Source organism: Prunus dulcis, chromosome 1, assembly GCF_902201215.1.
Source record: "Prunus dulcis chromosome 1, ALMONDv2, whole genome shotgun sequence".
NCBI classification, from domain to species: domain Eukaryota; kingdom Viridiplantae; phylum Streptophyta; class Magnoliopsida; order Rosales; family Rosaceae; genus Prunus; species Prunus dulcis.
Genome location: NC_047650.1, coordinates 10167090 through 10179757, shown reverse-complemented (window position 1 = coordinate 10179757; position 12668 = coordinate 10167090). Strand labels below are relative to the sequence as shown.

At 36.5% G+C, this 12668-nt stretch overlaps 3 protein-coding genes across 3 annotated transcripts; all 3 read right to left on the bottom strand.

Annotated features, from left to right (window-relative positions):
• Nucleotides 1-1557: 1557 nt before the first annotated feature.
• LOC117615525 (major strawberry allergen Fra a 1.08-like) lies at nt 1558-2359 on the bottom strand. The gene is made up of 2 exons (XM_034344625.1): nt 2125-2359; nt 1558-2005 (listed from the first exon to the last, which is right to left on the bottom strand). Exons 1-2 carry the CDS (start codon nt 2306-2308, stop codon nt 1707-1709), a joined length of 483 nt encoding a protein of 160 aa, XP_034200516.1. The 5' UTR covers nt 2309-2359; the 3' UTR covers nt 1558-1706.
• A 1244-nt stretch (nt 2360-3603) lies between these two features.
• On the bottom strand, nt 3604-4530 carry LOC117614539 (major allergen Pru ar 1-like). The gene is made up of 2 exons (XM_034343384.1): nt 4181-4530; nt 3604-4083 (listed from the first exon to the last, which is right to left on the bottom strand). The coding sequence occupies exons 1-2, from the start codon at nt 4362-4364 to the stop codon at nt 3776-3778; spliced, it is 492 nt and encodes a 163-aa protein (XP_034199275.1). The 5' UTR covers nt 4365-4530; the 3' UTR covers nt 3604-3775.
• A 6507-nt stretch (nt 4531-11037) lies between these two features.
• Nucleotides 11038-11713, bottom strand: LOC117616406 (major allergen Pru ar 1-like). The gene is made up of 2 exons (XM_034345717.1): nt 11530-11713; nt 11038-11339 (listed from the first exon to the last, which is right to left on the bottom strand). Exons 1-2 carry the CDS (start codon nt 11711-11713, stop codon nt 11038-11040), a joined length of 486 nt encoding a protein of 161 aa, XP_034201608.1.
• Between the last annotated feature and the right edge of the window lie 955 nt (nt 11714-12668).

The window sequence follows — 12668 nt, the reverse complement described above, 5'->3', positions numbered from 1 at the left end:
CGGCTTTAATCCGATAATCGCCAAAATTTTCGTAATTACGATTACGACGATTATTAGCCGGTGGTGGTGGTTCCTCAAGTTCTTCTTCTGACTCTGACTCGCTATCCGGAATATGTTGCCTCCTATTATCTCTTCTCTCGCCATCTCTACCTTCTCTTCGATTATCTTCCCTGCCTTCTCTTCTTTCGTCATCTCTGCCACCTCTTCTATTGTTGCCACCAAGAGCTTGCAACAACAGTTCTCGCATCTCCCCAAATTGGTTGGTTAGGTTGTCGATCCGTTGATTTTGAGCGTCCAGATCCGCTCGAGTAATTAGGGCTGGGACATCAGCTTCTCGGTCACCCATGATAAGACAAGACAAGAATACCGAGACGGGAGAGACCCGCTCTGATACCACTTGACGCAGCACAAGCAACAGAGGTCTCAAGCGAAACCTTGAGTAACAAGAAAAAATTGGATTCCACCAGAAAATTAAGAGAAGCTATCTTAGAATAATGTTATTAAAAACTGAGTTAAACAGAAACGTTAGACAAACCTGTCTAAATACACAACTCTCAACAACCCTCAACCCTTCAACTGCTAGGGGAGTTATTACATAAAACTGAAAAAACAGAATTAATTCGGAGACTTAACTACGTAACTCCGAAACTGTCCAAAACAGAATTTATTGGAAAATTAACTACCAAACTTTGACTGCAGTTTTGGAAGGCCAAACGACCTCAGAATGCCAAAATCCATCGTATGTCACAGCAAAGCTGTGAGTTAGACTCGTGGCATCGTTCACTTTCCGAAATGGTATTTTGCGTCCTAATCGGAGCTCGGACAACAAATCTGCAAATTCCCACTACCTCCTTTTTCTAGCTCAACTGCGATAAAATCTGCCATATGTTCTACATCATATTTGGTTTTGGCATTTGAGGCCATGATTTCTTATTGTCACTCTGGAAAAAATATTTCCATTTTCGGGACAATGCTGCCGAGTGCTGCTAATCCTTTCATTCCCAGCACCCAGATGAAAGTTAAAAAGAGAGTTGTCTCTTTGAATCCAAAGGGTCAAAAAACAGAGCCGGCCAAATAGCCAAAGGACTCTCTTGAGATAAAAACAAAACAATTAAAAGGCTGCATTATACTGCGTCTGGTGGATGCGTTCTTTCTGATTGAACAAAAAGACTGAAGCATGAAAAGTATTGGGGATCAGAGGGAATATACAAGCTGGCTCTCGCTAAAGAAGATAGTGAAGAACATTGACTAGCTTTGCATTGAGTCATTGACCAAATTGTTGAGGTTGCAAGCTGAAAACGAAGTCCATTCCCCTAAATAAAGAGTGAAGAAAATTGACTATTTTTTTGTTTTTTGTTTTTCTTTTTTGCGGTGTCAAACGTAAGGAATATACAGGCTGGTGGGTATGCTTTGCTTCTGCTAATGATATTCTTGTCTGGTGGTATGGTATTGTTGGCTGATGAATTTCCATCTGTGATTAGTGTTCACAGATGGATTGTATACTTCAAAAATATGGTCACAAAACTCAAGAAGTCCACTAATATTTGGAACTTTGTCTTACAAATTACAATATTCTTGTTTTATTAATTATAATGGCAACCCTTGATGAAGGGTTCACAAGGTTCCTAAACAATGAATTTGCAGCAGTATATATTGTTTACGTATATATAGAATTAAATAGTTGTAACTATATATCCCCATAGCACTCAAGAATAAACATGTGGGTTCTCCAAGAGGTAGGCTTCCACAACTTTGTATATCCCCATAGCACTCTTCTTTCCTGATATTATTTCCTCTTCTTTGACCTCAAACTCCCCTATGGTGTTGTATTTACTTGTCATCTTGCAGATTGAGCTCCCATCACTGGCTGCCTCAAACTTGACCTCATAAGCAATCGAGTCAAGCTTGTCACCTAATGCATCCCCTTCAATCATGGTGTACTTGCACACAAAATTATCTTGGTCAAGTTCATCGATTCGGTGCTTCACGTATCTGAAATGGCTGGCTACATTGTAAACCAAACAAAACATTCATTCAGACAAGAAATATAGCAAAAACTGCAGAACTGCTAAAACAAAAGTTGATTTGTTCTTTTTTTTTTATTTTTTATGTCAGATTACAAACCTTCTGTGAAGTTGACTTGTTCAATGCTTCCTGCTCCCCCATCTCCTTGAGTTACATCAACGCTTGCTATGAACTGGGGCAACAGCCTTGGTATCAAATTTTTAGAGTCTATGATCAGAGCCTTGAACATGCGTGCCGGGGCAATTGGGCACAGGAACTCCTGTGTAATACTTGTCACACCCATGGCATGCAGATTAGTTGTAATAGGAAGAGATCAAAAACAGAGTATAGAGAATGGTGGAAACCATTGGCATTATATATATAGCTTAAGTTTGAGTGTACGTTGGTGAAATCCATTTTGAAAAGAATGCATGATTAGTCATAGAATGTTTGTCAAGGTTTCAAAGTATTTTGGCCACTAAGTTAGACTTCAGATTCAAACTTCAAAGATTCTACTAAAGAAAATATATGTTTATGATATCAAACACATGGGCGGCTGTTACAAGATTGGGGCAGGATTTCTAGGGCTGGCACATTTAACCCAAATTCTGCCAATAACTGTAGCATCTTGGTTCCTTATGAGGCCCAAGTTTTCTGTTGATTATGAATTTAACATGATGGAGTTGTTCCAGGATTATAAGTTCATTCCATACCGGACCAGACCGAAATAGGGTTATATACATTCTAATTATGAGAAGGGGTCATTTGAGCGTATCCCCTTAGAACAAAGTTCATGAGTAGTGGGACGAGTTGATCCAATTCTAATTCATTTGTGAGTGAGCAACAAGTTGTGGTTGCAAATTACCAGATGCAGCCTGCAGTGAAGGGCAAGGCTGCAAATTGTCCATAGCCATTTGTGCATCAAGGCTTAACCTTCAAATATCATAAGGTCTACATGTTGCCTCAAGGAGTTAGATTGTGACAATTCCTATCCTGTCTAGACAATTGGTTAATACTTTCACGAGACTCATGCGTGTTGATTGTTGACCAATTGTTTAGGTTTTATCTGGAACCACATCCATTACCAAGATTAATACAAAATAGATTGCCTACAAGAAGTTTTATATTTAACATGATTTAATGAAATCCTACCCATATGTAGCAACAAGAGATGATCCATGATTTAAATCATTGAGAAATTATAAAAATACAGTTTAAAAAAACATATCCAATCCAACACCTCTGACCCAAGTTGTGAATTTTTTCTTTCTTCACTCTCGCTATTATTCAAGCGAAACTTTTCAATTTCATCTGCATATTTTTGATGTTTCTGCAACTAATTCCTTATTTGACAAGGTAAATCAGAACAAATAATTTACAAAATACAAACTGTTGACAGAGTCGAATTAAGAATTGGAGACAAGACTAGAGTTTCAATCTGTTTATCATGGTTTCTGCTCTCCAATCCCTTAACTTTTCTTAGGATGGATACTGCTTAGATATTTTTTGTGTGTAAATGAAATTGGATGAACTATCTGATAAAGAAGAAAAAAATTGGACGAACTACTTTTACACACCACAGAGATAAAATGCCCCAGATTAAGTAGATTATGACCAAAATTATATATTTCATCTGAATCAAAATCTTGTGCAAGAACATGAAAATAAAGGAAAGCACAACAAGAAAAGCACTTCTGGAAAAGGGAAAAAAAACATGGAACAATAAAATCCTAAAAATGTATACAAAAACTTAAAGTTTTATTGGAAATTTTTAAGTGTAGGCACGAGGGTGTGCCATAAGGTAGGCTTCCAAAACTTCATACATCCCAATAGCTCTGTCTTTTCCAAGCTCAATGTCCTCTTCTTTGATATGTATATCATCTTTGGCTTTGTATGTGCTTATCAAATTACATATGCATCCTCCTCTGCCATATCCCTCAAACTTGACATCATAAGTTATGTATTCAAGCTTTTCTAGCAAACTATTTTCTGCATTGGTTTCTATGAAAGTGTAGGTGCAACTGAGTGCCTCTTTGTCCAGAGCATCAATCCTGTGCTTCACATATCTCATAGGGCTAGCTACACATCCATCCCCAACAAAACCAAACATATCAGATATATTATTAGAATTATACTTAATCAAAATGAAAAACAGGGTTGACTTTGTGTTGCTGACCTTCAGTGAAGTTGATCTGTTTGATGGTTCCTACCTCCCCTTCACCTTCAACGAAATCAATACTTTTGATTGATGAAAACATGAGCTTGGGGCAGATGTTGTGGGCATCAAGGACCAAGGCCTTGAACATCCTCTCTGGAGTTACCTGAGTCACAAATTTCTGGCTTACTTTGGTGAACCCCATCTTGGCTTTTTTGCTTGATCACAGAGAAAGGGTTTGTTGTGAGGAAGAAGATGAATGGATGATGTTTTGAGATGGGAATATGAAGACACAAGAAATTTTGTTTTACTGTGAAGAAGTTTTAGGTGGTGCCAGCCTGCTTGGTAATTGGTATGAATATTTTAAATCTTAATACAATCAAAATTCTAATGTACAAAATGGACCAAATGTAGCCTAAGGTGGACTTTTCAACCGGATGACTGGCAGTGACAAGGAATTTCCATGCTCTGGAAGGTACATTTGAATTTTTTATTCAACGGGAAGACTACCTTGAGGGCTTGATTGATGGGTTATTCAATAGAGATTTAAATTTTTTTTTAAAAAGTTTAAAAGTTCAAATGTATTCAATAAAGATTTTATAAAAATTTATAAAATTCAAAGTGTATTTAATCGAGACTTCTTAAAATCCATCCAAAGAAATGCATTGATGTGCATTTTTGTGAATCTTCTACATTATCAATTATTTCCGAAGGTACCTTCTGCCAACTGGTTCAGCTGGACCATAAAACTCTAACAAGCAAAACCATAAACCTAGCCGTCACGCTAGTGCATCCCTTTGTTTTCTAGAATTCTAGATTGGTGGGTGGAATTAATATATGTTTATTGAATTTGTTGTGGGGCATCTTTTACTTCCTCAGGACTTCCACTTGATACTTTCTAAGTTTTTTCAGTGCAGAAAGAAACATAATTGACATGGCCCACACGGCTAAAAATAAAAAAATTAAACAAGTGTTATAAAATAACCTGAGATATGTGCGGATATTTTGAGTTGTACGTAAAGTAGATGAGACACAGCATTTAACGAGGTTCGGCTATGCCTACGTCCTCGGAGAGCAGCAGCAGTAACTTTTTCACTATAAAATGATATGGCTACAACTTTAGTGTTTACAACATATGTGGCTCACTGAAGTTTCTCTCTAGGAAAATTTCTCTCTGCTTTCTCTTCTCTCTTTTCTTTCCTTTTTTTTCTTCTTTCTTCTTCTTTCCGTTTCTCTTCTTATTTATAGGCTGAGATCACTATTCATCACTATTCATCACTATTCACCCGTGACAGACAAACTCTATCAAAGCCGCCAAATGAACAGTAATGAATAGTAGATCACTATTCACCCGTGACAGACAAACCCTATCAGCCGCCAAATGAACAGTAATGAATAGTAATGAACAGTAATGAATAGTAGTGGGCTCCACTTTTACAACAACAAGATATATATTTGCAATTTCATGCAATTTCAATCCTTTCAAGGATTTTGTTTAAAGGGATTAAGCTTTATGACACATTATATAGCTTTAACCCAGCTATGTATACATCTTTAGGGAATCACTTCAGGTGATATGCTTTGTGCATTTAATAACCCTTAAAGATAACATGTTGGTCTCCGTAAATGTGCAATAAATGGAGAAAACCTAACATTCCTTGTTTCTGCCAGAAACATTGTGTCATACAAAGTAGGTACATTCCATTTTATTCCGAACACCCAAGTATAACTTTCAGTATTAACAAATTTTGGGGTTCGTACTGTGGGTTTGTTCTTTCACGTTCATTCTCATCTATAATGGAATTGCCTCATTCCATGTTGGCCAATAATATTGTCGACATTTAATAATTGAACGTGGTTCCAATCAACACAACCCATTGATGATTTGAGTAGCTACTCCAAAATCAAAATTTGCCATTCATCAATTCATGATCCCACCATTCTCATGTGCATGCGCATGCATCAATTATAAGCATTTCTTTGCCTTTTGGGTACCCAAGCCACTGCAGGGGGCTTTTATTATGTGAGAATGTGGATTATAACCTCAAATGGAGCGTTATGTTATAGTAGGGCGTGGATAATCTCCATTTAGGGAGTTGGAACATTTAGAACCATATATCTGTCATGCTGTAGGCATGCTACAGATTAATATATATACATGTCAATTAATTTCTGGGACTTTAACCCATACAATTTGCAACGCATTAGGCGTGCACAATATCAATATTGACATGTCAAGGGATTGTCTTTTCGGGACTTCAATCCACATCATTTGCTACGCAACAGGCGTGCATCATATTGATCACTGCTATACCCATATTCTGTTCTTATGGGACTTTAATTTGTGCAGTATATTATCAATGTATCCAACTTGCAATTTGTAAAATTTGCATTAATAATTCATGGATACATACAAGCCATTCTTTTGGAATGGACTTATCTCCCCATTTGGTTATCTTTCAAGATAATATATCAAATAAGTATATAAGCATAAAATAACACAAGTATTGCTTACATCCTTAGGTGGGAGAAACTTTTCTCAAGTATCATTCAAGCTTGTATCGGCCCAGTAAATGTAGTGCTTGATGATCTAGTTATATCCTGCAAAAGCAAAATCACAATTCTTTTCTCTGTCAATAACTCTCAGAGTTAGGATCACTTCATGGATTCTTTCTTTAGATGTTCATTCTAAAGAAATAAAATCTCTTATGAACAGAGAGCTGCAAAAGAGAAAAAATGCAAAAAAAAATTGTGATATTGATTGCAAGATAAGGTAAGCAATCAGGGAAGGAAGCTGGTGGGAGCAGACAAGCAGCTCATCAATCAAGGAAGGAAGCTGGTGGGAGCAGAAAACAAGCTCTCAATTCTCCTAGTCTAGAAGGATCTCAGGAGATTAGAGCACAAGGCCGCCTTCACAATTCCCTGATCTTGCAGAAACATGATCAGGGATAGTCTTGCTTCTTGAATGGATGATCAGAGATAGTCTTGCTTCTCAGGCATATTAAGTGCTTAATGATAAGAAAAACAAGTAGATATAACATCATTTTGTATGGGAAAACTGGATGTCTTCTACAAAGAAAATTTCGTTAGTAACACATTTATACACAAATACAATGAATAGGTAGAACCGGTGAATTTCAAATTAACCATAGGAAAAAATGCGAGATTCTCGGGATACTTTTGAAAAAGTAGCTCCGTGAAATCCGTAAAGCAAGATCGGCTTTGAAAATAATACTTGAAAAACGCCGAAAGTGCCGACAGGCATTATCAGAGGCCACGTGAAGTTTTGGACTCTTGCAAAAGAAAAAGATAATGTGGGGATTCGAGAAGATATTGGAATCCTGAAAAGTTGCCACATTTTCGTCTATAGATATTGCCTTTGCAAAACTTGATTGAGCAACTGCGTTTCAACTCAACTTTGTTTCAACTCAACTTCCTTCATTTTCTGAAACTTTAGTTTTGTAAGACTTTCTTTGAAACCTTCTTAAAATGGCTTCCTCTTCTTCCTGCCCAAATAATTTCAATTTAAATGATGCTCCCAAAACAACCAGTGACGCCAAAGTTTGGCGTCCATCCTTTATATCCCAAAATCGTCATCTCACAGTTAATGATTCTGTGATGATGGATGATGCTACTGCTGTCACAGTAGCTAGGAATTTCATTATTCCAATGGATGAAATGTTGTTGACAGGGAGGTCTGAGGAAGAAGCTATTAATGACTCAATGGCTTCTAGCATTCAGAGTGCTGCTTCTGTTTCTAACTTGGCTGATCGTTTGCGTGTTAGAGCAAGCGAGGTTCAGAAGCTGACAACTGAAAATTATTCTCTTCAAAGAATGCTTCATGAGTCTCAAAAAGAGGTTGAGAAACTCAAAGGAGAGAATAATTCCTTGTTGAAACTGGTGAGTTCGTACTCTGTTGATACACAGAGAAAGCTAGACATGCTGCAGGTCTCAAATGAAAAAATTTTGGGAGACCATGAGAGGCTCATGGCTAGGCTTAAGAAGCGCCGTCCTCTTCCTTCAGAGGCTTCCAGAACATAATGTAATTTTATAGATTTTACAGGGCCTGTACTTTCATTGCAGGTGTAAAAATCTATCTGTTGTATGTTCCTTTCCTTTTATAATAATAATTGCGCACATTCTTAAACTTGCATATGTGGTTTTTACGTCTTTTCAAAATGACGGTTTGGAACCTTGTGCCTTATAGGTTCAAATAACCACATCAAATCTCTCATATTTCCATGCATGTGAGCCCAGAACTTTTGGTCTGGGTTAAACCCAAACTCATAATTTATTAGCCATTTTCAAATGGACATGAAATATGAATTGAATAAAAGCTACGATAATATCTCAATATAGTAGTGAAGAACATTAACTACTATATACCCACAACTTCAAGTTTTAGGATCTCTCATATATTTGGATCCATGGGCTTCCGGCCCAGATGTAACAAAATATGTGGGGAGCCTCAATTCATCATTTGATTTTTATACTGATATTATCCATTTCACGGTGTATTCTTAACAACAGGATTCACAAAATATATTTCTTCCTTGAGGTGTCGATTATAACAAAATCGAACTTTATTAAATTCATCATTCTCTTATGCCAAGAAAATTTGTGGTGTACCACAATTTGCAATAATACCTCAAAGGTTGTCCATTTAACTCTTGGAACTTTAGGTTCTCCACACTTGTTAGATTTTGAACTTCAGGCCAAAATCACATATTCTCATTGTATGGACATTTTTACAATTTTCTATACATATTTCGGGACTTCAAGCCCTTACATAATTGTCCATATTTTGAGGAACTTCTGGCATCTCATTTAATTGTTTATCCATGAGTTTAAGGAACTGCAGGTTCCATTTTGTATATAGTGACGGTTTCCCAAAATGGTTAATATTTATGCATACGTCACTATTCATGTGAATAGTACTATTCATCAATCATGAATACATATCTATTCATATGTGCAGTACATTTGCCAGTACAGTTATTATTCATGTGTACGGCACTTTTAACCAATAAGGTACTGTTACATCATTAAGGAAACCCAGGTCCTTATTCACATGTCAGGGATCAAGGACCCTTAAGTCCGATCACATGTTTACAAATATAGTACCGGAAAGACTGCCAGCTCTCATATCAATATCATCATCAAGGATCTTCAAGTCCTGATGTAAATGTATGATGAGGATCAAGGAACTTCTGGTCCTGATCTGTATACTGTAAAAACTCATCATATAGCACAATTAATCCATAAAATAAATTACCGTTTAAATAAATTACTTGTATGGACATTAATCCCGCACCATACTTTAAATGTGCGGTAAAGTAAACGTGCTTGTATGGGCACTAATTCTGCTCCATACATTTAAATAACAGTAAAGGCATGGACGATAAACTCGCACCACCCTTTAAAGTAGGTTAATTTGCTGTAAAGTAAATTCACAAATTAGATTGCTGTATGGACGTTAATGCCGCACCATACTTTAAATGACAGTAAAGGCGTGGACGATAATCCCGCACCACCCTTTAAAGTAGGTTAATTTGCTGTAAAGTAAATTCACAAATTAAATTGATGTATGGACGTTAATGCCGCACCATACTTTAAATGATAGTAAAGAGGACAGAGGAATAACCACATAGTGTTGAGTTGAAAAATTTCAGAAATAAAAGGAGAGACTATCGTGCTGATAACGTGTTATAAAATAACCTGAGATATGTGCGGATATTTTGAGTTGTACGTAAAGTAGATGAGACACAGCATTTAACGAGGTTCGACTATGCCTACGTCCTCGGAGAGCAGCAGCAGTAACTTTTTCACTATAAAATGATATGGCTACAACTTTAGTGTTTACAACATATGTGGCTCACTGAAGTTTCTCTCTAGGAAAATTTCTCTCTGCTTTCTCTTCTCTCTTTTCTTTCCTTTTTTTTTTCTTCTTTCCGTTTCTCTTCTTATTTATAGGCTGAGAAAATCACTATTCATCACTATTCACCCGTGACAGACAAACCCTATCAGCCGCCAAATGAACAGTAATGAATAGTAGATCACTATTCACCCGTGACAGACAAACCCTATCAGCCGCCAAATGAACAGTAATGAATAGTAATGAACAGTAATGAATAGTAGTGGGCTCCACTTTTACAACAACAAGATATATATTTGCTAATAGTTCTCAAAATAGTTTTGGGTTTTGTAGCAAAACAAGACCCATTTCAGCCTACCAGCATCGGACCCAAGAACCGGTATAGAATTCAGCTGATAGGCCCAAAAAAATTGAAAAATGCACAGTTCCCTTCATTTAAAGACAGTTTCTTCCAAACCAGCAAGGAGTTTGTAGTTTTTTTTTTTAAAAGAGAGCAGTTATTCTTGCAGCTGAGGTCTTGTGTTCTCCTCTCTCCCCATATCTTTTGTATTAAATAAATAAAAGACATTTTCCGGGGCAAAGAAGAAAGATATTTCAATCAATATTATGTAGGAAGCTTATTTATTTATCACATTTCTTTGTTGCCAATCTCCAAGGAATTGAGACTAAAATTGAATATAATGGAGAAAATGTTCAAATAAACCCTACAATTCTATAGTGAGGGCCTTATAAGGTCCTTAGATGAGGCCCTATCTCTTAATTATTGGATCAAATTAATTAGCAATTAGATCAAATTGGATAGTTTGTTCCAACAGTTAAGAGATATGATCTTGTCTAGGGGTCTTAAATAAGGCCCGCATTACAGAAGGACTCCAGATCAACTAGAGTCACAAGCATATCAAGCAAAGAAGTCCTTATTATGAAGCCCCATAAACTAGTGAAAGCACAGCCCAAGAGAAATTTTCTTTTGGGTCTCTTCTCTTTGTACGTAAAGTTTAAGGCTTTAAGCATAGGCATCAGGGTTTTGGAGGAGGTAGGCTTCTACGACTTTGTACATCCCCAATGCCTTTTCCCTGCCAGCTTTTATATCTTCCTCTTGCAGCACAAAGTCACCCTTGGTGTGGTACTTGCTCACCATCTTGTTCTTACTACCACCATCTTCTGCAGCCTCAAACTTAACCTCATAAGAAACGTATTCAAGTTTCTCCATTACTAAGGCATCTCCTTCAATCAAGGTGTAGCCATATACAAAGTTCTCTTCATCCACCTGATCAACACGGTTTTTCACAGATTTTAGTTCGCTACCTGCATGAAGAAAATAATCTTATAAAAACTGTTTAAATTATATAATCCAAGGTAATATTATGTTGCCGGCCAAATTTTCAATCTGCCACTACACGTTCAAACAAAAATTAATATGTAGTGGTGCTAGATTCACAATCTGGTAATAGAACATTTCCCTAAAAAAAACGTTGTGGTAACTAGCTAGACATGCCTTCGGCGAAGTTGAATTGCTTGATGCTTCCTGCCCTTCCATCACCTTGGAGGGTGTCAATGCTCTTAACAGCCTGAGGCATGAGGTTTGGGACAAGGTTGTGAGCATCAAGGACCAAGGCCTTGAACAACCTGTCTGGAGGGATTGGGGAAGTGTACTCATCTGTACACGTGATGACACCCATAGTAATTCAGAGAGTTGAAGATATATAGTAAGAAATTATATCTTGGAAAGATGGGCTAATTTGTGTGGAGAGTATTAAGAAGCTTTGGTCCGTGAGGATGGTCCATGGGAAGTATATATAGGTTGAAGTTGAGACATCAATTCTTGTTCCCGAAATTTCTTCGGTTTGTTCAAAGACTTGTGATTTGTGCAATATATTCTAAAATAATTTCAAGGGGCGACCTTTTCAAGGTTCATTTGCCTATAAGCAAAGGGAAAGACGAGATTGAGCTGTGGATCTTGATGGCCTTGGACTTGGATACCTTATTGAACTCCAATTGTCACCTATCAAAACAAGTAGATTGCATGATGGACATGGGAGGAGTATGATGTGTTTTTGCTCTATAAACTTTGCTTTTAAAAAAGTGAGCTTCACTAATATACTCAAAATAGGAGCTGAAATTATAAAAAAACTCCACATAAAATGCACTTTAAAAATACACCAAAAATTCATTTATTATATAAGAAATTGATGTTGAAGTTCCTATAAATTACAGAATTGCCACTGATGCCCAACAAAAAAAAAAAAAAAAAAAAAAAAAAAAAAAAAAATGCCCAACAAAAAAAAAAAAAAAAAAAAAAAAAAAAAAAAAAAAAAAATCAAAAAAATCAAAAAACACCCAATTTTATAAAAACCCCCAAACATTTTTTTTTTTCTTGGTTACAAAAAGTCCAAACATTTTATTACAACACAAAACTGTCTTGAAAATCGTAACTTCAAGCATGCATCTTCATTAAACCATCTTTGCAAAACGTCTATTCATTTCACTGTCTTCATCATTTATGCAAACTAAAACTCCATAATTACCACCAAACTTGATATACTTTCAAAAACCAACACCACACACTAACCTCCACCTACAAAACAAGGACAAAATTTCAGAGAACAATTTCAACAAGAAAAGTGACAGGACCCG

Coding starts and splice junctions, on each gene's coding strand:
- LOC117615525 (XM_034344625.1), bottom strand. CDS start 2,308: ATGGGTGTGACAAGTATTACACAGGAGTTCCTGTGCCCAATTGCCCCG. Junction 2,006..2,124: donor ACAAGTCAACTTCACAGAAG/GTTTGTAATCTG, acceptor TTTACAATGTAG/CCAGCCATTTCAGATACGTG.
- LOC117614539 (XM_034343384.1), bottom strand. CDS start 4,364: ATGGGGTTCACCAAAGTAAGCCAGAAATTTGTGACTCAGGTAACTCCA. Junction 4,084..4,180: donor ACAGATCAACTTCACTGAAG/GTCAGCAACACA, acceptor ATGGATGTGTAG/CTAGCCCTATGAGATATGTG.
- LOC117616406 (XM_034345717.1), bottom strand. CDS start 11,713: ATGGGTGTCATCACGTGTACAGATGAGTACACTTCCCCAATCCCTCCA. Junction 11,340..11,529: donor GCAATTCAACTTCGCCGAAG/GCATGTCTAGCT, acceptor TTCTTCATGCAG/GTAGCGAACTAAAATCTGTG.